Source organism: Leptodactylus fuscus, chromosome 9, assembly GCF_031893055.1.
Source record: "Leptodactylus fuscus isolate aLepFus1 chromosome 9, aLepFus1.hap2, whole genome shotgun sequence".
In the NCBI taxonomy this organism is placed as follows: Eukaryota; Metazoa; Chordata; class Amphibia; order Anura; family Leptodactylidae; genus Leptodactylus; species Leptodactylus fuscus.
Genome location: NC_134273.1, coordinates 67,166,951 through 67,194,448, shown reverse-complemented (window position 1 = coordinate 67,194,448; position 27,498 = coordinate 67,166,951). Strand labels below are relative to the sequence as shown.

The 27,498-nt window shown below is 41.9% G+C and overlaps 1 protein-coding gene across 2 annotated transcripts; it reads right to left on the bottom strand.

The window, feature by feature from the left end:
- Nucleotides 1–135: 135 nt before the first annotated feature.
- On the bottom strand, nt 136–27,498 carry LOC142218403 (calcium-activated chloride channel regulator 1-like). 2 transcript variants are annotated; one of them, XM_075287123.1, is made up of 15 exons: nt 27,441–27,498; nt 22,986–23,246; nt 22,046–22,186; nt 21,651–21,798; nt 19,302–19,410; nt 16,440–16,617; nt 15,551–15,775; nt 12,477–12,701; nt 12,187–12,364; nt 11,723–11,829; nt 10,329–10,550; nt 8,143–8,413; nt 7,638–7,796; nt 3,877–4,107; nt 136–2,965 (listed from the first exon to the last, which is right to left on the bottom strand). In XM_075287123.1, the coding sequence occupies exons 2-15, from the start codon at nt 23,142–23,144 to the stop codon at nt 2,574–2,576; spliced, it is 2,745 nt and encodes a 914-aa protein (XP_075143224.1). In that variant the 5' UTR covers nt 23,145–23,246; nt 27,441–27,498; the 3' UTR covers nt 136–2,573. The 2 variants fall into 2 exon arrangements, with proteins under 2 accessions (XP_075143224.1, XP_075143225.1); XM_075287124.1 differs by lacking the exon at nt 27,441–27,498 and adding an exon at nt 25,908–25,958.

The following is a 27,498-nucleotide window of genomic DNA, read 5'->3' as shown; positions in this document are numbered from 1 at the left end:
CAGCATATCAATTATACCTACAGAAAGGCTGGTGGTTTCCCTATAGATATAAAGAAAGCAGAAACTCCGTAGGGCCTTAGCCTAAAATAATCCTACTAGATTGTGGAAGGCCATAACATTAGAGAATCAGACACATTAAGGTTTCATTCAAATTTATTTGAGGTATTTTACAGATTTGATTAAAAAAAACACAACCAAAAATAGAAATCTTCCTAATAAAAATATAGACTCTTTCTCTGCTTCCCTTACCCCCATGATGTGAATGATGCATTTATTGACCATGCTCATTGTATAGGTATCTTCTTACTGGGTCTTTTGTCATTTACAATAGCATTGAAAGCGGAATTGAAACCTATTGCCTGGTTTGGTTTGACAGATCTCTCCACATACGGAAATTGAAAGACGGCTTTGAATGAAGGTAAGTCACGTAGGGGCGTCATCCACACACTTCTTTAAATCTACGGTTCATCTGAAATTCTGCAAATTTTTCTTTCCGAGTAAAAGAGAGTCTGTCAATTTTTCATGCTGCCCATGATTAGCACAGGAAGAATCTACTGCTTTGGCTACATTTTTTCATGATACAGTTGTACGTCCATGCGTTGCACAGTACCCTAATCCTTTCATCTATGTATGACATGAATACTGACTGCCAGTGTAATAAACTAGAATAATGTATGGCTAATTGATACCCGTGAAAATAGGAGCAAACTAAAAGAATGTGTCACTTTCTATTAGTTTGCTCCTAGTGTAATAAACCAGTCTAAATATTCGGAGTGCTGAGCTTAGCCGTATATCTGTATCTAACCCATGCACATTAACTATCCAGTGGATCACTACTCTGGAAGACTCCAAAGACAATGAGAATGTATAAATAAGAAAATAAAAATTGGTTGTGCTAAATAAATTATTGCACTTGGATCCCTATTCTGGAAGACCAACAAGATTGTAAATACTTCCTACAGAAATGGATGCACATCTGTCAGGGCGATGACATTCCCCCCAAATACCTTGGGGTGCCTGCTCCACCAGGACTAATAGGGGAAGGAATCAAAAAAGTTGAAACATTTGTCATAACTACAGATAACATTTTTGGCAAAACTTGCCCAAGGTAAGGCTCATTTAAAAAAGCAACTTTCATCATTTACAAGAATTCCGGCTCTCTCCGTCCTCCACTGATTCCGGCACAGTTGCAGTGCTTTCCCTAGCCTCCACCGTTCCGTCATTTCATTACTTTCAGCACAATTATACTCTCTATTGTCAGGTGGGTGGTCCTTGTTTGGTTAGCCTAACCCAGGACCGTGCAAATAAGAGAAGGGAACATAATGGTGCTGAAGTGAATCAGGAATGGTGAGGTCTACAGAATTACAGTTTTGTTGGAGAAGCACCTATTGAAGGATACAACGAGTAAGTAGTGACGGAGGTGGTGAACGCTCCGCTTTAACATGGAAGAAGCATTGTAACACTGTACTCACTTAGACACATACATGTTCAGGCCTGCTGCTATACCCTGTATTAATTCACATTCTAGTTGAATTACAAAAATCACCATAACGTGATATCACATAGATAGTCTTTATAGCAAATAAGGTGTTAAAAAATGTCCCCTAATAAACATTTGCAGGGACTCCATGCATATTGCTCCATGGTGTGCATGAGATCCTAAGGACATATGTTACAGAAATATGTAACGTCCACTTTATGGCATTTTATATTTTGATTTCAATATTTCTATCAATTACCAATCAGTGCTATTATAATCAATGCACAATATGGCAATTGCAACTCAGAAATATAGATTCTGACTGAGTAAATTATTGTCAGATTTGGTTTATCAAGTTTCTTGAGGCCAAGAGGGCGACTACAATCGTCTGGAGCGGCTACAGGGTCCACAAGTATCTTGTAGACATGGTTTAGCATCGTCAAAATGTCCATAGCAATTCTTCACAGTTACTTCTCCCAGTGTGTCACATAGTACATAGTGAATGTGGTCAAAACTATAAGATTATATTGTTGCAGGATTCTTAGAAAGTAAAATGTTGAAACTATCCTAAATAAAGTATCTATTGGAAATCTGTTGTTTTAAATGGATGCATAACATGGTAACAGCGCCCCATAGAATACCAGTTTTTACTGTGAGTCCAGTCCAGTAGGACTAACATGGGATTAGCATAAAAATGTACGGTTCGTTTTGTCCAAGATACAATTGGCACTCATTTTTACATGGCCGCCCTAAGGGATATATATTGAAGACCTACCAAAGTTGGTCTTTGGAGCTGTACATAGTGCCATGCCTTCTTACTCCTCAACAATTCTGCAATTTAGAAGAATTGGTTCAGTTATACCGAACTGGTATATGTCTCACATTTCCAAACAAGAAGACAGTGGTACGTTGTCTAAGACTGAATGAGCCTCATTCAAGCCTAGAGGAAACTCATCATAAGGTTTTCTGCACAACAGGTTGATATTTCTAGCCATTCTAGAATCTTATTGAAAAGCGTATGCACATGACCTACACCGTCCCACTGTAGATAGCCGCAACCCAAAGTCTTGTTTCAGACCATTCGACTTGTGATTCAGAGATGGAAAGCCAAGATTGTCATGAGAAGAGTCAATATCAAAGCGTTGCCTGCTCCTACTATGCTGTTGGCTGAATTGCCTGGTTTTTTTGTGGGTTTTGGTGTGGGCCTTGGTGTGGGTTTTGGTGTGGGTTTTGGTGCCGGTATGAACAAAGCTGCCCTTGCCACGTTAGATGGCTCTGACTTTTGGTCTACCTTGTCTATAGCAACCAAGGCAAAATAAATAACTGTGCCATTTTCAATAGCAATGCCCTGAGGTTTAAAGTTGAATTCTTCACTTGAGCCAGCCGGCTGTGGGATAAGCCTGGAAATATTGATAGCTGTGTTGTTGTCAAAGTTGTCCACAAGCGTATCACTGCTGAGGCTCATTCGTAAGTCATATCTGGAAGCTAAAGATTGAGAAAGGCAAATTATAAAAAACACAAAATCTACAGAGTATATTACATACATACCTATCTATAACTCCTTCATATAGTTCATATTACGCTACTATCTAACTATACTTATATTGTTAGGGAATTGCTAGGACAGCAATTCCCCAGTAGCTGTAGAACCCTGGGATGGGACACAAGAGACAGTGAGCCCTAAGCTGAAGCCCCTCACTGTCCCTTCCTATTGCCAGGCCCTATCCTACGTAATAGGCGGCAACCACGAAGACGGTCCCTTCCTGTATATGTGAGACACAAAACGCAGACAAGACGGACAACAACAAAGGGAGGTCAGCTAGCCAAGGGTCAGTAACAGTCAAGCGATGCAGTGTCAAATCGGTGTCCAAAGAATAGTCAGTAGGGAAAGCCAAAGGTCAAGGACAAAATGCAAGCAAAAATAGTGACAGCAAGGAACAAGTACGCACAAGGCAATAGCAAGTCCTGGTGTGAATGAGAGCCAAGACTAAATAGGGAGGAAGAACCCGCCCCTGGAGTTGACAGAAAGGCAGGCTGTCAATCACACGAATTAACACTTCATGAACAGAGGCAAACAAGGGCAGAAGACAGGTGTGGTGGAAATTCAATCACAGAACTAGAGCCGTGTTCACACAGTGCGACCAAAAACTTTAAGCCAAGAACGAAACTGCACACGCCTCCTGCGCCGCAGCACGCGAGCAGAGGGTGGTGAAGAGACCCGAACAGGCAGAGATGTTACATATATAAAGTCCATCAGGTCAAATAAAGTGGTTTCCAATATAGTCAAATTCTATAGATATAAAACACTATACTAGTTGCCTAACTTAGTAAAAAAATCACAAACAAGATGTAAATAAGATGCTTTCATGTAGTATATTGTGACAATGAGCACGTACCATTTCCTTTATCTGCATCATCACCAGTTGCAGTCCAGGTCAACGTAACTTGTAGGTCTTTTATGTCGGCTTTCAAATCTGTGATTTTACTAGGCTTAAAGACGTCTGGTAAGGGGCCTGCTGGCACATTTGAGACTACAAAAGCACCCCCTGAAGATGTACGGCTAAAGTTTCCTAAATTCAGATTATCAACAGTAACTTTTGGCTTTGGTGGGTTAGCGATCAAGGTATCTGTGAAAAAGAGACATCCGTTAAGGGTGACAAAAAATCATAGAGCATCATGATCAACATCATACAACATAGTGACAACTGAATAGACAATAGGTCATAGTGAACGTATCACGTCACTTCTCACCGTTCACCCGAGGTTATGTAATGTATTTATGACTTCAATACTACTATTAAATATACCTGGATATATATATATATATATATATATATATATATATTTATGTAGATTATGAGCCCCATATAGGGATCACAATGTACATACAGTTTTCCTATCAATATATCTTTTGTAGAATGATAGAAAATCCATGTAAACACGGGGAGAACATACAAACTCCTTGCAGATGTTGTTCCTGGTGGGATTCAAACCCAGGGCGCCAGCGCTGCACAGCTGCAGTGCTAACCATTGAGCCACCGTGTTGCCCCATACCTGGATATGTATTATACAAGAACTCTGGTAAAAACTTTATGGTCCCCTGTGTGTAGTTAAATGTTATTGAATATCTTACAGAAAGTTTTATTGTGAAGTAATATGCTTCCCTCTGGAGCACATATCTCTGTTCCTCTGTATACAGCATTTGCTCCATGTACAAGAGGTCAGGCTCACAATGCAGGTCTACTAGAGTCAGATCAAGGCTGTGACAGACCTTCTGTTCATACAGGAAACAGTGAGTGAGGGGCAGAAAGGAAGTCGGTGCTCTGGAGGGGAGCACATAACTTGACAATATAACTGTCAGTAATATTACACTAGACGCAGGTTCATTTTTAAATGGTAAGGACAAATAACATGTAGTGGAATGCTTCTTTAACCCCTTAAGGACCAGGCCATTTTTTGGTTTCACATTTTCGTTTTTCCCTCCTCACATTTCAAGAGCCATAACTTTTTCATTTTTCAGTTCACAGAGTCACATGATGGCTTATTGTTTGCGGGACAAATTGTAGTTTGTAATGGCTCCATTCAATATGCTGCGCAATGTACTGGGAATCTGGAAAAAAATTCAGAATGAGGTGCAATTGGAGAAAAAATGCATTTGCGCCATTTTCTTATGGGTTTAATTTTTACAGCGTTCACTGTTTGGTACAAATGACATGTTACCTGTGTTCTACGTGTCAGTACGAACGCGGTGATACCAAATTTATATAGTATTTGAAATGTTTTGATACTTTTAAAAAAATGATAAACTTTGCAAAATAGAAAAAACAATTTGTGTCATCATGTTCTAACACCTGTAACTTTTTCATATTTCCATGTATGGATCTGGTTGTGGTGTCTTTTTATGCGGGACAAGATGACGTTTCTATTGATACCATTTGGGGAAAGATCTGATGGTTTGATCACTTTTTATTCAATTTTTTATAGGAGGCAAAGTGTTGAAAAAAACGCTTTTTGGCTGTTTTTATTTTTTTTGCCGCTACGCCGTTCGCAGTACGGGATAAATGTTTTAATATTCTAATAGTTCGGGCATTTTGGAGCGCGGGGATACCTAATATGTTTATGTTTAATGTTCTTTAATTACTTTTATAGCTAATCTAGGGAAAGGGGGGTGATTTGAACTTTTATATTTTTTTTATTTTTTTAATACTTTTAAAAACTTTTTTTTTTCTTCTGTTACATTTATGATCAGACCCCTTAGGTACCTTGAAACCTAGGGAGTCTGATCGCTCATACTATTCACTGCAATACTACAGTATATTGTATACTGAATAGGAGAATCGCAGCACTTCTATTAGACGAGGCCTCTGGCATCGTCTAATAGATCTAGTGCAGAGACAAGCCTGGAAGCCTTCAATAGGCTTCCGGCTGTCATAGCAACCGATCACCGCCCTCATGTGACGCTCAGGAGGGCGGCGATCGGCGAAACATGGCGGCGCCCATGCCGCCGGCGCCGTTTACACACTGCGGTCACGTTTGACCGCAGTGTGTAAAGGGTTAACAGCAGCGATCGGCTCGGGCACCGACCGCTGCTGTTAGTGGCAGGTCCTGGCTGTATTATACAGCCGGCATCTGCCGTGTATGGAGCGAGCTCAGCGTGTGAGCTCGCTCCATACATCCCCATGCGACCCATGATGTACAGTTACGTCAAGGGTCGCTAAGGGGTTAAATGTCTTCATCATGTTCTATGCAGACCTCCAAAAGGAGAGTGGTTTCTATCCCCAAAAATAATGCAGCTCCTCTCCATGGGCTGAGTTTGGTATTGCAGCTCAACTACAATGGAGCTGAGCTGTAAAACAAGTAACAAGTGCTGCTAGTTCTTTAAAAAAAAAAAAGCAGATCCCTACACATAATTCTGCAAATACCATCTTTACAGGTTGTGGATCTCTTTCCAGCTTCTTCACATGGAGATTCCAGACACTTGTTTCTCTTTATTTCTTTCATTACAGCTCATCTAGCGCCTTTCTACACAAACTGCCTCACATCTGTCTCCTTTAGCATACCTCCCAACCGTCACGATTTCGGTGACTTGTCCCGCAGTCCCGATTGGAGGGAGGTATGTCCCGATTTCAACTCAGATCTGTGTCCAGAGGACGCAGATCTGAGTTGAACACATACGCGGCTAAAGCAAGGAGCTGACACAGTTCAGCTCCTTGCTTCGCCACTGCACTCCCGGCTACTGGCTTGTAGACGCGATGTGATGATGTCACATCGCATCTACAACTGTGTCAGAGAGAGAGGCGCGCAGAGTGCAGCAGGGGAGCGAGGAGAAGGTAAGTGTAATATGTACACTAAGGTGGAACGTGAAACTGGGGGCAGATGAAGGAGAGGACGGCATGACACTGGGGGCAGAGATGTCGGGACATGAATCCGGGGGTAGAGATGGAGGGGACATGAATCTGGGGGCAGAGATGGAGAGGACATGAATCAGGGGGCAGAGATGGAGGGACATGAATCTGGGGGCAGAGATGGAGGGACATGAATCTGGGGGCAGAGATGGAGGGACATGAATCTGGGGGAAGAGATGGGGGGGCAAGAAACTGGAGGCAGAGATGGGGGGACATGAATCTGGGGGCAGAGATGGGGGACATGAATCTGGGGACAGAGATGGAGGGACATGAAACTGGGGGCAGATGAAGGGTGTATATGAAACTGGGGTAGAGATAGAGGGGAGACATATAATTTACGGGTGACTGTAGGAGGATTATACTTTGTGCGGGCACATGAAAAATTAATGAGTGGGCGGAGTCAACTACGAAAGTGGGCTCTACGCGCGCCGCACATTTTGTCCCTCTTTCGGTTCTTCAAAAGTTGGGAGGTATGCCTTTAGATTGCAGTTAAACATGGACAGAGCACTCATCGTATGTGTCATAATAAAGTCAAGGGCATACTAGGGTATGGGTATGCCCTACTAACTTTACTTTTGACACTTGGCACTGTTATCATGGACTTGTATTTTTCAAGAAGATCTGCAGCAGAGATCCAAGACCCACACTTATTTCTACAGCGGACGTACTTGTTGTACTGTTAATTTGCACAATAATAAATCCCAATGTCATGTAATTGGGCTAATCCATAGTTTGTATAATGATAATCTTACCATTCTCAACATAACCAGGGAGGTATAATGCCCGGCTTTGTGGTATGCTTGCTTTGCTCTCTTGATTCTTAACATATACTTTTAAGTTGTATCTTCCATTCTGATTATAGTCGGTGAAGTATTTGGAATATATGCCATCATTCATGATAATATCAGCACCTTCAAGGAAAGCACAAGTTTTAAAAATATACATAGAAAACTAAAATATAACCTATATATGAAAGAGCTTCATATAAATAGTACAATAGAAATGAACGAAAGTGTTCCAATTACAATAAGGACTGCAGTACCACTAATCACCAGCAGATGGACAACAAAGACTATTTTTGAAAACCGCATTGTGTGCAAGAAAAAGTTGTATTTATTCTAAGAATTAGAAAAACATTTGAGATTTTTGAAATTGCAACATTTCCGCTGCGGATATTTTTCTGCAATGTGTGGATGGGATTAGCCAGAATCCCATTATAATCCCAGTATAAGAACATACCATATAACAAAAACTAACCTGCGCCATTGTCCAAAAGCTCCACCGTTATCACTTTTCCATTCTGTGGCTCAATTAAAGCCGTAACCTTTGCCCCCAAAACTGGAGCGAGTCCTTGAGTGACTGTCGCATATATAATCATTGGAGCAGGATAAGTATTGGTGTCAGAGTTCATGTATGTTTCAACAACGATTGGAGGTACATTTGGATTGGCTGCTCTGGAATTTACCGTCAAACCAAGAACTTGGTCCGCTGAATAACCGTTACATAGATTGTATTCCCAATCTCCAATCTAAAATAAAATGTACACAGCATGTTAGATTCTTAGCTAAGTACAAGGAAACATTTTTACATACTAATGATAGATTAAGATAGATAGATGATAGATAGATAGATAGATAGATAGATAGATAGATAGATAGATAGATAGATAGATGTTAGATAGATAGATAGATAGATAGATAGATAGATAGATAGATAGATAGAGCTCCAACATTAACCAGAATGTGGTCACCATGGATTAAATATAGGATAACAAATAGAAGATATGTGAATATGGTGATGTAAAGCTACATGTTAGGAGTCGGGCTGGAGCCTCTGCAGTGATGTGTGGGGGTTGTTGGTCTCCTCCAAAGTCGGACCAGGGCCTTATGCTCTTCAGGAGTTCCTCCTTTTATCTGATTGCCTGTGTTTCTGACCCCTTGCCTTGACCTCTGACCCTGCCTTTGTCTCCTGATTTTTGTACTGTGCTTGTTTATGACCCCATCTTGCCTTTAGACCTCTGCTTCCTGAATACCGATTTTGTACTGCTCCTCTGCTCCTGTTACCAACTTGGCCTGCCTGACCTTTTCTTTGGATTATCCTCCGTACTGTGCCGCCCTCTTGTTGACGAACGGGATTGAACAACTTGGCCTTGTGCCTCTGATACCACCGGCTGACCAATTCCCCCTGCTGCCTTCTGGTTCCTTGGACCTGCACTGCACCCTGCAGATCTACTGGTAAGAGTTTTCAATGTCTGGTTAACGCTGGGTTCACACCAGCGTCTGGACTCCGTTATCAGGTTTCCATCTTCTGCATGCAGAAACCTGTCATGCTGAGTCCAGCTGTGAGCGGCAGTGAGCGTTTTGAGCTCTCCGTGGCGAAACTGTTTTTTTAAAACCGGACACAGAGTACTGCATGTCCGACTCCGTGTCCCGTTTAAAAAAAAAACGTTTCACCGCGGAAAGCATAAAACGCTCACCGGGGGGCCACATGTTGGTCCTGGTGTTCAAATCCCGCCAAGGGCAAAAAAACAGTTTGTATGTTCTCCCCGTTTTTGCATGGATTTCCATTCCATATTCCAAAGACATACTGATAGGGGAAAAAAATGTACATTGTGAGCTCTATGTGGGCCTCACAATCTACATTTAAAAAAAAAAAAAAACGCTCACCGGCACTCACGGCCAAACACTTTTCAAACCCATTCAAATGAATAGGTTTGGAAAGATGCCGGCAGGTTTCTGTCTCCTGCCCTGTTTTGTGCAGGAAATGGAAACCTGCAGAACGGATAGCCGGGCACAGATGTGAACGAGCCCTTACTGTGATTTGTGGTTCGCTGTGTGTTTGGCATTTCCTGACCCCTACCACTCTGCCCAGCAGTGCAGCCAAGTCCATCCCCAACATCTGGGGCTCTGGGGAACACTATTGTGAGGTTGGAGTTGGTGCAGCCCGGGGGGTGTTGGACACACAGTGCCGTGTTAACCATTTTGATCAGTGTATCTAGTACTGGTTCTCACTATTGGCCTGGAACTGCATCTGCTAACCTAACACTACATAATGTTTCTATTCTATATTGTCCTTGACAGAAATCAGGAAATATCAGAATTTTTTACAAGTGCAGCCTCAGGTATTAGGACAATTATGAGATTTTTTTTTTTTAGGTCAGTTGCACAAAGGCTTTTATAATCCAGAAATCAGAGTCCGTATATCTGTCATATTTCCCAGACTGCACTCTGTCTGTAAACTCCAACTCACGGCATCACAGATGACTATAATACTGTGAGTGCAGTCTGGGAAATACAGCAATATATAGGCCGGAAAAGCCCAAGTGCAGAAGATCTAAAGGTTCTCTTTGTGTAGATCTGGACAGAGGAGAGCAGGATCTGTAGATGATATCCATGTAAAAGATCATGATGGAAGAGAAATGTCTGTGTGTAGTGTGTGGTTACCTCTGCTGTGCCCGTGATTGTGAGCCGAGCGGATTTGGAGACAGCGTCACTGACAAATTCGGGGTTCTTATACTCTTTCCCTTTTGGATCTTTAAGTTCAATACTTGGAATTAGAGAGCTCCATGTCACTAAAAAGAAAGTGTCATTGCCCACAGTATTATCAATGGTCACTTTGCCAGTCAGACATTTGTTTGGCTGGATGGATGTTGCGGTACTTTCAATCTGATAAGAAAAGGAAATGGAAAATACAACATTAAATCTTCAGGGAACCTGTAACATGTACTTGTCATCTAAGTATCCCAGCCCTGCCTCTATTAATTTCCTGCATTAATTCCAAGGATGCAATGGCCAACCAGACCTAAGCTAAAAAAAAAAAGGCCAAAAGGTCCAGCAGAAGACAACCTGATTTGAAAGGAACTTTAGAACCCATCCTTGGTCAGTACGGTCCATTTATTGGAGGATAAATCCATTCTGGTTAGGCCATATGTACACAATACTATGTTTTATATAAGATGGAGGGTGGGCTCATTTCCTCTGATCGGCCCAAGGAAGCCCATTCTGGCAGTCTTTCAAGAATGGCATTTTGCTAATGGATGGCTATCATGAAGTGGCATTTTGTTGAATAAATTCATATCCTTCAACCATGAGCCGAGTGAAATGTCATAATATTAATGAGGTTGTCCATGAATTTTCAGAAACTGGAGGAGGCTGGAGAAGGGGAAGCATAAAAAAATACAGCGCCCTTGTCACCGGTTCCCTCCCTGAGGCCAATCAGTATCCTCAGCAGTCACATGTGGTGCAGAACGTCCGCCAGCACAGGAATTAGACAGGACAATGGTGGCGGACAATTGAGTGGCAGGGACAGGGGGTATCATCTTTTATTTCACTTTACTAGTGTTTCTCAAGGTTTTCTAAAAATTCATGAACAACCCCTTTAATATCTCTTTCCATATGCTGTATAATGGCATATGGATATCATGAGGATCAGGCACTCTCATCTGATAAGAAATATCTCTTAATCTGGTAGATCCAGTCCATTCATGTAGTATATGGCTATTATTTATGAGACTGGTCGTATGCATGTAACTTACTACATTTTCCCTTTTGAGGCCTCCGCATGCAAAATGAGCAAAGGCAACTTTCCCCTGCAAAATCATTTGTATCCCTGGAGTGTCTGTGATGAGACAACCTATTTAATGATTTCATGAATTAGGTGAGGATCACATCTGCTTTAGAGGCTTGGTATAGTTGGTATAGTATATATGTTGATATATAGATGATTCTATCTGTGAGGAATTCTGCATTATTTTCAATAGAAGAGAAAAATGGCCGTACAAGGACTGATGTGATCCTGTCCCTAGCATCATGTCATAAGGCTGTTACTTTCTGCATACCTGAATGGATTGCTGTGATACATCTCCACTACTGGATTTGATCCCACTGAAGGAGTCAATCAATCCATTTGCATCAACATTATCAGATGCGTAAAGTTTCAAGCCCCCTGTGGACAAATGACATTTATTTAATTGTGCCTCATAATATTAACGATCAAATAATTACATACAGTGAACTGCATGGAATATGGTAAAACGTAAAGTAAAGTGGTATAAAATATCTTGTATTGTTCTAATATTACAATGGATAGATCATATAGGACAGATTTTGTTTTTAGCGACGCCAAATTGTTATTATTCCCATTTTTAAGTCATTATTTGTAAAGTCAGGTACAAGTTTAGCAAATCTTCACTTACAGGATTTGAGATTTGAGTTAAAATGCAAATGTTTCCCAGGCTGCATCTATCTGATATTAGAATAGAATGACACAAACAGTAACACTGTATGAAACATTGCAACGTACCTGTTAAATCTGCTAATTGTTCCAGTCCTTTATCAGCATTGGCTCCTAAAGCGATGGTATGAATGACAGCACCACTGGCCTTTACTTCATCAAAGCATGAGCTGATACCCCCATCCTCCCCATCGGTTAGCAGTACTAGTTCTGTCCCGTATGTGCTACCATCATTTTGTTTGTTCACCTAAATCGGGGCAAAAAGAGAATTTTATAACAGAATTCCCGAGTGTGTTGGGGCTACAACAGATTGTAAAATGATTATGACAAGGAAAACTGTTTAATAGAAAATACCATACCTCAAATCCTTTGCGAACGCCAGCACAAATATTTGTGCCTCCATTAGCTGCTTTTGGGAGAAGTTGTTTTAGTTGTTCACGCTGGAAAGTGTCAACAATTTTAACCAGTCTGGACGTAATTGTAGCGTCGCTAGAGAACGTGACGATTCCAACAAAGGATCCGGATTCAACAATCTGCATGATGTAAACTTCAGAAGCTTGGTAGAGGCGGCTTATGCGGTCAAACTGCAGTGAACAGAAATAATATATAATAATTGTTTATGGGTGTCCACTATGGGCTATAATACTGTGTGCAGGGGCCACTATGGGGCATAATACTGTGTGCAGGGGACACTATGGGGGATAATACTGTGTGCAGGGGACACTATGGGGTATAATACTGTGTGCAGGGGACACTATGGGGCATAATACTGTGTGCAGCGGCCACTAAGGGACATAATACTGTGTGCAGGGGACACTATGAGGCATAATACTGTGTGCAGGGGACACTATGGGGGATAATACTGTGTGCAGGGGACACTATGGGGTATAATACTGTGTGCAGGGGACACTATGGGGCATAATACTGTGTGCAGGGGCCACTATGGGGTATAATACTGTGTGCAGGGGACACTATGGGGCATAATACTGTGTGCAGGGCCACTATGGGGCATAATACTGTGTGCAGCGGCCACTAAGGGACATAATACTGTGTGCAGGGGACACTATGGGGTATAATACTGTGTGCAGGGGACACTATGGGGCATAATACTGTGTGCAGGGGCCACTATGGGGTATAATACTGTGTGCAGGGGACACTATGGGGTATAATACTGTGTGCAGGGCCACTATGGGGCATAATACTGTGTGCAGCGGCCACTAAGGGACATAATACTGTGTGCAGCGGCCACTAAGGGACATAATACTGTGTGCAGGGGACACTATGGGGCATAATACTGTGTGCAGGGGACACTATGGGGGATAATACTGTGTGCAGGGTCCACTATGGGGGATAATACTGTGTGCAGGGGACACTATGGGGCATAATACTGTGTGCAGGGCCACTAAGGGACATAATACTGTGTGCAGGGGCCACTAAGGGACATAATACTGTGTGCAGGGCCACTAAGGAACATAATACTGTGTGCAGGCGCCACTAAGGGACATAATACTGTGTGCAGGGCCACTAAGGGACATAATACTGTCGGCAGGGACACTAAGGGACATAATACTGTGTGCAGGGGCCACTAATGGACATAATACTGTGTGCAGGGGCCACTAATGGACATAATACTGTGTGCAGGGGCCACTAATGGACATAATACTGTTTGCAGGGGCCACTAAGGGACATAATACTGTGTGCAGGGCCACTAATGGACATAATACTGTGTGCAGGGGACACTATGGGGCAAAATACTGTCTGAACGGCCACTAAGGGACATAATACTGTGTGCAGGGGCCACTAAGGGATATAATACTGTGTGCAGGGGCCACTATGGGACATAATACTGTGTGCAGGGGCCACTATGGGACATAATACTGTGTGCAGGGGCCACTAAGGGATATAATACTGTGTGCAGGGGCCACTATGGGCTATAATACTGTGTGCAGGGGCCACTATGGGACATAATACTGTGTGCAGGGGCCACTAAGGGACATAATACTGTGTGCAGGGGCCACTAAGGGATATAATACTGTGTGCAGGGGCCACTATGGGCTATAATACTGTGTGCAGGCGCCACTAAGGGACATAATACTGTTTGCAGGGGCCACTAATGGACATAATACTGTGTGCAGGGGCCACTAAGGGACATAATACTGTGTGCAGGGCCACTAATGGACATAATACTGTGTGCAGGAGCCACTATGGGGCATAATACTGTGTGCAGGGGCCACTAAGGGACATAATACTGTGTGCAGGGGCCACTAATGGACATAATACTGTCTGCAGGGCCACTAAGGGACATAATACTGTATGCAGGGGCCACTAATGGACATAATACTGTGTACAGGGCTCACTAAGCGACATAATAGAGTGCGGAGGAGGGGGTCAATCGAAGTCTTCGGCGTCGGGTGTGTGTGGGGGGGTAGGGGGGCATGTCAAAAGTTTGCCACGGGGCCCCGCCATTCCTAGTTACACCACTGCATGCACATTCACAGTGTCACTATTGAAAAATTCTGCTTTAGTCACACACATCTTAGCAAGCTTGCCCTGGGGACAAGGGAAAGAGCCAAGACATTGTTTCACAAGAGATATAGAAGATAAGCTGTATCTACTTTAGAAAGTGACTCATACTGTAGCTTCATACTCCTCTGATTTTATACAAGTTTTTTTCCTTTTGGAATCTGTGAATGGTCCATCACACTATGGTGGTACAAGGCACTATATGACATGAATAAGGTCCTTTTCACAGCACAGTCTTCCATATGTCTTTTAATGGGCTAGAATAATGGAGAACACCCACTCAAAACAAGGATCAGTAAGAGTAAGGGTTGGTTCACATCTGCGTTTGTATTCCGTCCGGGGAGAGTCTGAATGGGGACCCCCCGAACGAAATGCCAAACGCAATTGCAGGCGCTGTACAGTAAAAGCACCCGGACCCCTTAGACTATAATGGAGTCCTTGTGCTTGCCACCAGATCTCCGCACAAAACATGCAGACAGGAAAGTAGTTCACGATCTATTTTCCTGTCCGTATGATTTGTGCGGGCAGCGCACAGTAAGCACACGGACCTCATTATAGTCTATGGGGTCTGTGTGCTTTTACCACACAGTGCTTGCAATTGCATTTGGTATTCCATTCGGTGAGGGGGGGGGTCCCCATGCGGACTCCCCCGGACGGAATACCAACACAGATGTGAGGGAGGGGTAAGGGGAAAACATTCCATAACAGTTTTCTTAGGACAATTTCCCCTCTTCCTTATGCTGGGATCCATAAAGTACATGAAGAAGAGTGGATTTCTTGAACTTCATATGAAGGGGGCCTAAGCTGTAATAAAAGGTGTCTGCTTTATTGCAATGGATTTTATATTAGTACTACACGCGCCATCTTCAAAACTCATTGAATAGTTTCATAAATAAGAGTAAGAACCTACCCCATTCATACTTCCAGAAATGTCAAGAACCAAGGTGACCACCCTGTCCATGTACTGCAGCATGGAGATCGTGGGATCGGGAATGTCGGTGTTGGCTAATGGATTGCTTGTCTTCATGTCAGGAGAATTCATTATGACATCCCATGTGCTCTTTTGGTCACATAACCTGTTTTGTTGATTCGGAGCTTCCTTGTTATGAGATTTTTCATTGCAGAATGCATGGATCTAAGAAATATAGAATAGTAAATGAATGGATAGATTAAAAAAAAAACCCTGCCAATTGCAGCACAGAAAACGGCATAACACCTAGTAGTTATATTTTAGTCAATGTATTTGTTCTACATGTATATAAAGCCAATGAAGATATGTGGGAAAATTCAGTTTTTCATGGTGTTTTTCTCTATAGACTTTAAATTACCTGGTAACATTCTTTAAAAGTGCATTAAAAAATACATTATTTAGTGCAATTTTGGCTGGGACATAAACGCTGCAATTTAAAAAGGCTTCCTTCACACAACCGTACATTTGATCTGCAATGTACTGCACCGTGCATGTTTGATGATGTGACACTGCACCCCGAAGTGAAGGCTTCAGATGGAGACAGTATCAGACATGCACAATACAGTTAGGACTGTGTGCTGAGGCTGTGGAAAGATATGTAAGGCAACAAGCAGCAGTTAGCAGCAGCAGATAGTGCAGCCCATTGGTGGAAAGCAATACGCCTAAAGCCCTTTCTGCTCATTTACATAAGGATAAAAGGAGAATTTTACAAGAATTAAGCATAATAATACAAGGTACTGTGATTAGATTATATCTCAGTTGTACTGACAGACTCCCTTTAATTCAGTACATGACAATAAAGTACTATAGGTAGTACTAGAGAACTTACCGGTTCCAGCGCTTGCCCATACATAACAGATTCATGGACATCTCGGTCCACCTTGGGATAAAATTGACAATTCTCCTCATAAAGTCCAGTTTTTTCGTCTGTTTCACAGTCTTCTAGTTTACACTTTGTTCCTATACAAATATCAACTTTACTGACTCCATCCAAGGCCAGGGGACATCTGAAATAATAAAAAAGCACATTAATCTCGGGCGATTGTAAATCTACTGCAAGACTAAAAATACCCTAAATTATTTCTAGTTCAGGTCTGCAATTTGATAACTATGACTTTTTTTAATGGGACAGTTCTTTAAGGCTGAGGGGTGGATTGAGCAAAAGGGAAAAATATATGGGCTTGGTAGCTATTTCCCATTCCCTTTACGACCACTAGCCTAAGGCTTCCTATGAATGCTGTAAAACACAGCCATGAAAAACGGATGATGTAGTCCATTTTTTCACAGCCATTTGGTAGCCGTTTTTTATTGTTTTTCCATAGACTTCAATCTACTGAGAGAAACATACAAACATATGATACATTCTATTAATAGATGGTCAAAGAAACAGACCTATAGCCTAAGGTGCATCCATTAAACATATATGGCCAAGATTCCCATTGGGAAGATTTCCCATGGTATAAAAAGAGCCTAACAGGACATAAAAGGTTAATGCTGGCTATGATAAGAAGGGTTCAGAACAACCAGTGTATTGTACATAGCCCAATCAGAGTGCCCATGCTGCGGACAAAATGACACCCTTTGGAAAGGAGGCAAACCAGCAATGGTAGTGTTATGTTCTAGATAAGGTTTGCTGGGAAACCTTGGGTCCAGACATTCATGTAGACATTACTTTGACAGCTACAAAATTGTTTTTAGGAATGGTTTGAGAAATGTGTTGACCTCAACTCCAAATTCCCCAAATGTGAATCCAACTGATCACCTATGGGATATGCTAAAAAACTAAGGCCACGTACCGCTGCTCTCATCATCTAATACAGGCATTTTCCTGATCGTTCCTACAGTGTTCTGGTTCTATCTGCAGCCATAACTATTCTGTGTGTTCTAGACATGTAGGGCACATAATACCAGTATTACTATCACTGCAGTCCATATAGCATTACATGTTTGGGACCAGTAAGAAACTGTAGATAATTCTCCGCACACAGCTTTATTGCATGGACTCAGAGCCTACACATGCTATAGGCCAGTGATGGCGAACCTTTTAGAGACAGAGTGCCCAAACTGCAACCCAAAACCCAATAATTTATCACAAGGTGCCAACATTGCAAATGAACCTTAATACTGTTCAGATCCACAGTTGGGTATAATTACACATGGTCTGTAATAATATAACTTGTCTGCTATAAAACAGATACGATGTGATAAAAATAGTGAAGGGCCCACACACAGTACAATCTGCTCCACAGAGGCCAACACACAATACAATCTGCTCCACAGAGGCCGACACACAGTACAATCTGCTCCACAGAGGCCGACACACAGTACAATTTGCTCCACAGTGAGCCCCACACAGTGTAATCTGTTCCACAAAATTGGGGTTAAATGATTTAAAAATTGTAAAAAATGACTATGACTGTAATGAGTAGCATAGAAGCAACAAGCCTGGCATTTGTTAAGATTTGGGAGAAATAACCGGAGCTGCTAAAGTTGCAGTGCCAGATACTACAGGACGCTTCCAGAGGTCTTATAGAATCGGCGCCTTGACTAACCTGAGCTGTTCTGATGTCATGAAAGGAATCTACACAATATTAGCAGGTGGTTTTACTGTTATGGCTGATCAATGGAGCTCTGTTTGCTATTTGTATAGCTATTGTGATAAATGGGAAAAATTGTAATGTTTGCTGTAAGATTAGGTTTCATTTACATGTCACACTATAAAACAAGGAAGTTGCAACTGGTAGATTTCCCCTTGCATGGAGTTAGCAGAGGTTTCTTTTCTTCTCGCTTCACCTTAAAGGAACTTTACCTGGCTGATGTTGTAGCAACAATGATCTCAGTGTATTAAGGTCACGTATGGGGAATTTAGAGAAGAAATCCAGTGAATTGTATCTAATGCATACAAGATAACACTGGTAAGGACTGGGCACGCACAAAGGGCCTCACAGACAACTCAAACCTATCTGGTAGTGCAATAAAATGTATTCAAATCAAGCACATTTTAGGCAAATTACTATTTGGCTAAGGCCCCACAGGCCATAATCGCACCGTGAACGCATTGCAGTTCCTTCCGCAGCGCTTTTAAGAGAAAGTTCACAGAGTTTTCCTCCACAGACTTTCTCTTAACATTATATCTAGGGAAAGCCGCCAGTGTTTCTGTAGATATAATTGACATGCTGAGATTTGCAAAGCCGCAACGGCTTTGCAAATCACAGCGTGTCCGCGCTGCGTTTTTTTCAGCAATGTGGGGATGGGATTTGCATGAATCCCATCCACTTTGCCTGCACTGTACAACACCGCGATTTTTACTAATCGCAGTGTTTACGTCCCGTAGGGGCCCGGCCTTAGGTTGACTTGCTCTGTGTATAGAATGGTGTTAACACTAAGGCTAGCCTCACATCTGCGTTCGGTATTCCGTTTAGGGACCCCCTGAACGAAAACCTAATCCACATAAAAAAGGTGTTACCTTAGCAAACCCGTGGACCCCATAGACTATAACGGGGTCTGTGTGGTGTCCACTTGGTTTCCGCACGAAACATGTGGAGAGAAAAGTGCTGTTTGCATTCGGAGAGGGGAACTAAGATTTGACCCAACCCTGTGATAGAAGGTCTATTGGCCCCAGCCTAATGATCTTCACATGGATGGAGCTTTAAAAGACATGTAGGGCCTCATTTACCAAAACTGTATTTACCTTGTTGCTTCAATTTTGCCCACTTTACTTAAATAGAAGGGAACATCATCATTGTATTCATCAAACACTCCCCATCTAAGGTGAGCCCATTCATGGACAAACACTCGACCTGTAAAAAAAAGAAATCAAAGAGCATCTATCAATCTGGAATTACATGAGCGGCCTTTGAAAGGGGAGGATATTGTGATAGTTAATGAGTGGAGGTATCTTAAAGGGAATGCGTCACCATTAAATACCCTATCTTTAAAGGAAATTTTAGATTAAATATATTATATACATTTTTAGCGTATGTTTTACATTCCATGTTATTGTCTATATTTATTTTTATAAAATCATACAAATCCTGCCGTTTTCACTCTAAGCCAAATAATATGCTGAGACTTCCCGTTTTCTATAGGAGATTTCTTTGCAGCAGCCACCTCACTTATCAGCACACTGATGAACAGGACACTATATGATGTATGTGTAGATAAGACACAGAATCCACAATAGGTGATTTTACTGCAAATCTACTCCCCCCTCTGTGGAATGACCACTGCACAGGTAACAGTGTATTTTAGGCTTAGGGGCCTAAATTGCAATATTTTAAATATAAAGACTTATTCACACAAGGCCTGATGGCCAAAATAGAGATTATTATTAAGCAACATGTGCTCACTTTGCAGACTTGAGTGTACATGGGGATGGGAAATTCGGAATGGATACTGGTACACTGGCAAATGTCTACAAGATCACTTCTAAGGATGCCGTTTTTTTATCAATTGCTTCTCAAATTGCTGGACTCAAAACCAGCTTTAGGCTAAGGGTTGGTTCACACTAGCGCTTGTATTCCGTCCGCAAGGAGTCCGCATGGAGACCCTCCCCCCCCGGACGGAATGCAATCGCAATTGCAAGCGATGTGCTTGCAAAGCACACAGAGCCCATAGACTATAATGGGCTCCGTGTGCTTAACTGCACAGCGCTTGCATTAGCGTTGGTATTCCGTTCGGGAGGGGGGGTCTTCATGTGGACTCCTTGCGGACGGAATACAAGCGCTAGTGTGAACCAACCCTAAGGCCCCATGTTGCGGAACCGCAACTTTATTTGTTGCAGATTTTGCTGTGGTTTTTTGAGCCAAAGCCAGGAGTGGATTGAGCAGAAGATAGAAATATAAGAACTGCCTATATATTTCCCATTCCTTTTGTAGTCATTCTTGGCTTTGGCTCAAAAAACTGCAGCAAAATCTGCAACAATAAAAGCTGCATTTCCGCAACGTGGGGCCCCACACCATGCTGTACCGCACCAGTCACATGTATTACCAGGTAATTCCCCATCTAGGGACCCTGTAGCATTGTTTAATTTCATCTCTTATTATCTATTTCCAGCTGTCTATGAAGTATTTCCGGGAATATATAACACTGTAACTCCTCAGTATCTTCCTCTCTGCAGTATATGCAGCTCGGTTTCTGTTGAAGGCAGATAATGATGGAAGGGAAAAGATAAAAAAACGAAACTATTTTTTTCTCTGTTCCCATGACATGACTATCTGCAGTACTCACACAGTGTTGACCACAGAAGGATGTTTTTAAGTTCTACATTGCCAATCTCTATGAGAACAGTAGTCATAGGGGAAATTTACTGAAGACCGAACTTTCATACTCAGTCTTCACCCACAGTGAGCTTACTAATATGACGTGTAATAAATTTATTACCTGTTTTTGTCTGTCTGTATACCAGAAATATCAAGTCTAGAGATGAGCGAGTAGTACTCGATCGAGTACCACTCACTGTTCGAATGTAAAAGTTCGATGCAGAACCAGCGTTGATTGGCCGAATGCTATACAGTCCGCTTGTAGTACGGGCATGCGCAGTTGGCTCTGCCCAGACCCGATTCCTGGCAGAGTGAATGAAGAGCTGGAAGATGCCGCGCGGACGCTGCATGGAGAAGACTTCTCGGAGGATCCAGCCCGACCCTCACTCGTGGACTTGGTAAGTATAATTTGATCGAACGTTGCCTACCCCTGAAACGAGCATTTTTCCCCCATAGACTATAATAGGGTTCGATATTCGATTCGAGTAGTCGAATATTGAGGGGCTACTCGAAACGAATATCGAATCTCGAACATTTTTCTGTTCGCTCATCTCTAATCAAGTCTGATAACCTGGCATAGTTTCGGGCTATACTTGGGCCAATAAGGCCATGCTCTCTCCACCAAACCCACTTTCAATAAAATTTGGCAAACACGACACAAAAATTCAAAAAGTAGCCAATTTTTGTACCAAAATAGTAGATTCCCCTATAGACTATCTCCATGAATTCTGGCTCCAGCTTTTCACAAACAACATAATAATATATTTAGTTGTCTTTACCTCTCGGTCCATATATAGTCAGTATTCTGTCATTCAGCATAAAGTTTGGTGTAAGATGGACGTATTTTCCTCTTTCGCCGCAGCCACCATATTGCAAGGTGTAAGGAGAATCTCCATAAATAGAAGGATCAGCTATGATAAAATCGGCCTTTAATAAAAGATGAACAAGTAAAAAAAAATCAGCTATGGCAATATCAGCCTTAGACCCCATCACATGACTGAATGCGTATACAATTTGGGGCCAAGTTTGCAGCAGAATATCCTTGGACGATAGTCGGAGTAACATCCAATTGTCATCCCAGAGCAATCATTATACATTCACGTTTACTTATAGGTCAAGTTTTAACATGCTGAGCTGGAACACCTATAGAAATTCCTTCATATACATGGCTTACCTTGTCATAAGACTCTCTTTTTGGCCTGTTATATTTGCTGTCAGTGGGCCAGGTATTGGGAATGAGAATTTTTGCACTCCTAATATACAATCGGTTTTCTGTAGCTTTCAGCATATAGGAAGAAGCGTCCTTTACCATTTTCTGACAAAAAAAAACAAACACATTTTTATTTCCAGCTTTGCGCACATTTCCATATGGCCAATGTTATGCTGGCCATATATATGAGAGGTCTGTCAGTAATAGGCTGGTCATACACATGAGATAACTGTCAGTAATAGGGGCGAAACAGTGGCTCAGTGGTTAGCCTTGCAGCGCTGGAGACCTGGATTCGAATCCCACCAGGAACAACATCTGCAAGGAGTTTGTATGTTCTCTCTGTGTTTGCATGGATTTCCTCCTATTCTACAAAGACATACTGATAGGAGAAAAAAATGTACATTGTGATACCTATATGGGCCTCACAATCTACATTAAAAAAAAATATATATATATCTGTCAGTAATAGGCTGGTCATACACATGAGATATCTGTCAGTATTAAAATGAGCAAAATAAAATACAGCCTTAACTTTAGGCAAAACAATAAGAAACAAAATCCTGCTCGTCTGAGCAACTAACTAACAGCGAATTAACTATACATGTGGCTTACTAACAGCCACACGAACAAACCAATAAGCACTATACAGTCTCATCAGACTCAGAGTAACAGGACAGACCCATACACCTCCTCTCACTCCCTGGATCTGCCCCAAAGTGCAGACTCTACAGCCTTTTATGAGCCATTAATAATCCTATGACCCACACCTGGGCTGAGGCCTACTCCAGACCCGCCCTGGACCACACATAGGTCAGAAACCTGGGGCTAATATAGCGGGACCCCAGCACTCTGCCTGTCACCTACTCACAATATGTAGAAAGAGAGAAATGAAAAGAAAAGTTACCTGTATATTCTCAATGAGCTTTTTGTTTTCAGGAATCTTTGGGTTTATGGCAATGATAATGTTTTCATATCCATTGTTTACAATATTTACTAGCGAGTCTCTTGATGAATGAATCACTTGCAGCACAGAAATAAGAACAAGTATCCCAATGATCTTCATTGTTGCCTCTGCAGCTCTTCCAGCCTCGTGTGTTTGGTCAGGCTCGCTTGATGTATTTTATATACTGACAACGTTCCCTTGTATTATTCTCCCTGGAGTGACCTATAATAAGCCAATAATTACGCAATGTAAGAGCACATATTGCACAGCTTCTTAAGGGAATGTGTAACGGAGATTCCGGTTTTAAGCAAGTTACTCTTGTATAATAGAGATTTGTGCAACTTTCTAGTACAGTGTGCATAATGTATATATATATTTTTACTATATTCAACCCTGCCGTTTAGGAACTTACACAAGTTGAATGGATCTGGTAACAGGGAAGAAACAATATTCACCCTGGTGCCTCTGTAGTATTGTTCCTACACTATGCTAGAATCAATGGAATGGATGCAAACAGCTGTTTAAGGGGGTGGAAGGTCTTTATAAACTCACACATAGTGCACCCACCTGGTCCTGATAATTCCTGTCCATATCAGTACCTAGACATCATATTCTGAATGTTTACCTTGTCGACTGCCAAATCTCCTGTATTTCACTTTCATTATTTTGCCTTGCATTGATCTTATCTGTTGCCTAATACTGGAGCAGTACATGTGAAATAGCTGCAGGGGAGAGCACATCTATAATCATGCATGTTGACTATTGCTATAAGCACGTCTGGTATGTCGGTATATTCTTTGCCCCAAGGGCTTTGCTGCAAGCAGCCAGTCGCCCACTATTTTCTTTGCTTTATTTCTTTAAGTGTAAATGGTATTTGAGTTCAAGTATTTACTATCTAGAAACATTTTCTATGTCTTACATCAGATATTATTTCTTGTAGCTGCATGTTCTCCAAAAAATGTGTTATAAAATACGACCACACTTAAAGGAGTTGTCGGGGCTGCACTAATCTAAACACCCTCCCCCTACTTTCTAAATGAGATAATTAGTAAAAAAATATTTATTTACTCATATTCTTGGGGCAGTCATGTGACCACCCCGGGGACAGTTTCTGATTATCCAGTGACGGTCCATTTCCCCATTTCTAAAAATGGATTGTCACTATTACCCCCCCCCCCCCCTCTACCCCATTATACTTACCCTCCAAGCCACTTCCTGCGGGATGGCTCCTCCTTCTTTTCTGACTGCCAGCTATCCACTGCACTCTGACGTTTACACACCCCAGCAGGAGTCAGGACCCTGCCCCTGTTATCTGCAGACAGTTTGCATTGATGTAATTAAGTAATCTGTTTGCACCCTGCGCCCCTTGCTGAGCTGGAGGCTGGAGTGGAGGAGGGACTTCTACAGGCTCTTGCTCGTAACATCGCACACAGTAGCTGAGATCATACAGAGCCCTCCCCGGAGTCCCTGCTTGCACGGCCGCTGCGCAGCTACAAATGACTGCACAGTCCAGCGGCTGCCCACACAGTCAGGGACCTGAGAGTAACAACAGGGGACAGACAGTTAAATATTAGGCAGCACAGCGCAGGGGGCCCCTTACGCTGCGGGGGCCCTAGGCAATTGCCAAGTTTGCCCACCCCTAACGCCAGCCCTGTCTGTATTAGAAGCTTGTTCTATTCACGTCAATGTATGGGTTAGTGAAAAGCACAGCTGGCACATGGGTAAAATAACATAGTGTTTGAGTATGACATCTGAGCCCAATTTTCATGAGAGAGGCCAAAAGAGGTTCCTTATGGTCTACCCCAGGACTACAAGTATCAGCATAGTTTCAACATAGTTTCAACAGTCAGCACTTTCCTACATGAGGGCTATTGCAAAAACATACTTTTTTTTTCATGATGGGAGTCTACGGCCACGTATGCCACAGTATAGTATACAGCAGCATACGCCAAAGCCTTCCATTAGCTATACATCAGGAAATCTTCTTGACGTATACTGCTGAGAAAAAGCTCATATGTATTCTGCAGAGCCTGGAATATGAGAAGGAAGACAAGGCTGCTTAAAAACATAGTCACACTCCGAAAGAGAAACCAGAGCGGGTCACATGACTCAGCGGTAGGAAATTCCATAGTCTGACTAAGCATGGGCATAAAGGAATTTTGTTCAACTGTCCATCATGATGAATAACCCAAAACATGCAAAATCCAAGATATAGCCCTGGATTAACCACAAAGAAATTCTTCATTGGATATTAACAGGCTTGTAAAATACAAATTAATCCAAACTCTTCATAACGTCAAATTGTATATAATATAAAACTGAACATACAGTGAAACAGTATATAACATAAAACTGTACATAACATACAACTGCATATTAACTAATACTGTACATAACAACAACTGTACATTGACCTCCACGTAACATACAACTGTACATAATATAAAACTGTACATATCACCGACCTCTACATAACATCAAACTGTACACACTGTACAATGTCTTTCTAGGGCCCCCACATCATATAATATCCTGTTTAGAGACGTCATGCACGGTATAATAACCCCTTATGGCCCTCACACAGTATAAATCTTAAACCCAGTCCCCAAAAAATAAATATATTCCCCCAGCCTCCGATAGTATATTGCCCTCCCTTTAGTGACGGATAAGAGTAACAGACATTAAGTAACAATAGTGTGAACCCACCCTTAAAGAGATAATCAAAATAAGATTGCAGCACACATCTACCATATGTGAAGTTGTATGTCATTGTGTTGTTTTACCAAGAAGATATTTCCCCTTTACATCACAGCGACAATATATTTTACAACTCCTTGAATATCTTTCCTATAGTGGTGTATATGGTATCATAGCTAAGCATACCTGAGCTTCAAATCCAAGACTCCGATTTCTGCCCTGCCCTGTATGGACGCAACCAGGAACAGGCAGAGTACAGAGGTAGCAAAGGTTTTACTTTCACTGGGAACTTGGCGCAGTGTGATATCTTAAAAGGGATTTCCCCTGAACATAACCAGCGTGAACGTTGTAAATGATTAAAAGTTAAAGGGATAGCGTATAAATAGCTGATCGGTGAGGGTCTGACCACTGAGACTCCCACCCATCCTGAGTATGGGGTGTTTTACCCCTGACATAATTTCCTTATTGTGGTCAGGTTATCTTCTTATGTATGTAGCGTCCCTCCATTCTTCTGTTTAAGAAATACAGAAATCTTGTCTGGGTTCCTGACAAGTATCTGACCATAGAAATTCCTCACAGTCACGGTCATATCTATTGGCAACCAATCAAAACTAAAATCTGTCACTATTAAGATGATCAGAGAAAATCTTTTCAACTATGTAAAATTGTAAATGGCAGAAAAATCCCTTTAACATTTTGCGCCACGGCGTGCATTAAACTTTGCTTAGCTTTTGGGTGCTCAACAACACAGAAGGCACTTGGTCCACTAGATCCCCTTCATCCAGGGGTGTTGCGTCTGGCGGCGGGGGCATGCCTTAGGGAAGAAGAAATCAATATTCTACCCAGTAGAATAACTAAAGTCTTGTTGGCCCTGGTGCAATCTTTTGTCCGGGGCCCCCTACCTCATCCCTTCAGTGAATTCTCGATAGTGATGGTTACGGGGGGTAAGGAGTTTAATCCACCTTAGTCTGGTTAGGGTAATCTGTGGGTCTCCTTGGTTTATGGGCCAGATGGAAGCTGCAATCTCATTACTGATGCCAGTGCATATGGGCCCCCTAAGGCTGCTGGGCCCCATAGCGACTGCACCCCCTCAATTTACACCCCTGACTCTATCTTACCTAGGTCAGGGTGTTTACTGTTTCAAATAGACTGATGACAGTGAACTAAACTGCAGGTGAAAAGCTTTGCTATGTCTCTGTCCTCAAGTATACAGCTGTGTATATATACAAGGTTATACGTAATGTTCAGGAATGTATTAGGTGGTGGGCGGGTAGAGATGTTATCTATAAATTGATAAGTATACAACAATTGCATGTTGGACTTTTCTAAAGCTAATATTTTCTGTTATTTACTTTTCTAAAGCTAATATATGTGTGTGTAAACTAAGACAGAATGCGAAATTTACTGGAGATATAACAGCAATGTATAAGGGATCTGTGCAGACATTTTTAATAGTTAAATAATATAAGTAACAGCAACAATAATAATAATACTAGTAATCATAATATGAAATGCAATGTATCCATTTAATATGTCTGCTCCTCAATATATACTGTAGTGTCTTCTAGAAAAGCTCCAATAACATAAACATAGAAAATAAGATAAAAAAAACTCTTGCAGCCACTCACATAGTAAAGTAAGTTATCATATAGTGAAATGATAAAGGGATCACCAGACAGGACAGTATATATGGCTATATACTGTATTATGGCCACTCACCTGAAGTTTCAGAGCAGAGCACAGAGCGGCTTCTGGTCCTAAGCTAAGAACAACATGC

Bases quoted from the DNA above. Each gene is read 5' to 3' on its own strand.
- LOC142218403 (XM_075287123.1), bottom strand. From the start codon at position 23,144: ATGAAGATCATTGGGATACTTGTTCTTATTTCTGTGCTGCAAGTGATT. The intron at 8,414-10,328 runs GTAACCACACAC...ATTTTATTTTAG, and splicing joins CAATCACGGGCACAGCAGAG to ATTGGAGATTGGGAATACAA. The intron at 4,108-7,637 runs GTAAGATTATCA...TCTTTTTCACAG, and splicing joins CCCTGGTTATGTTGAGAATG to ATACCTTGATCGCTAACCCA.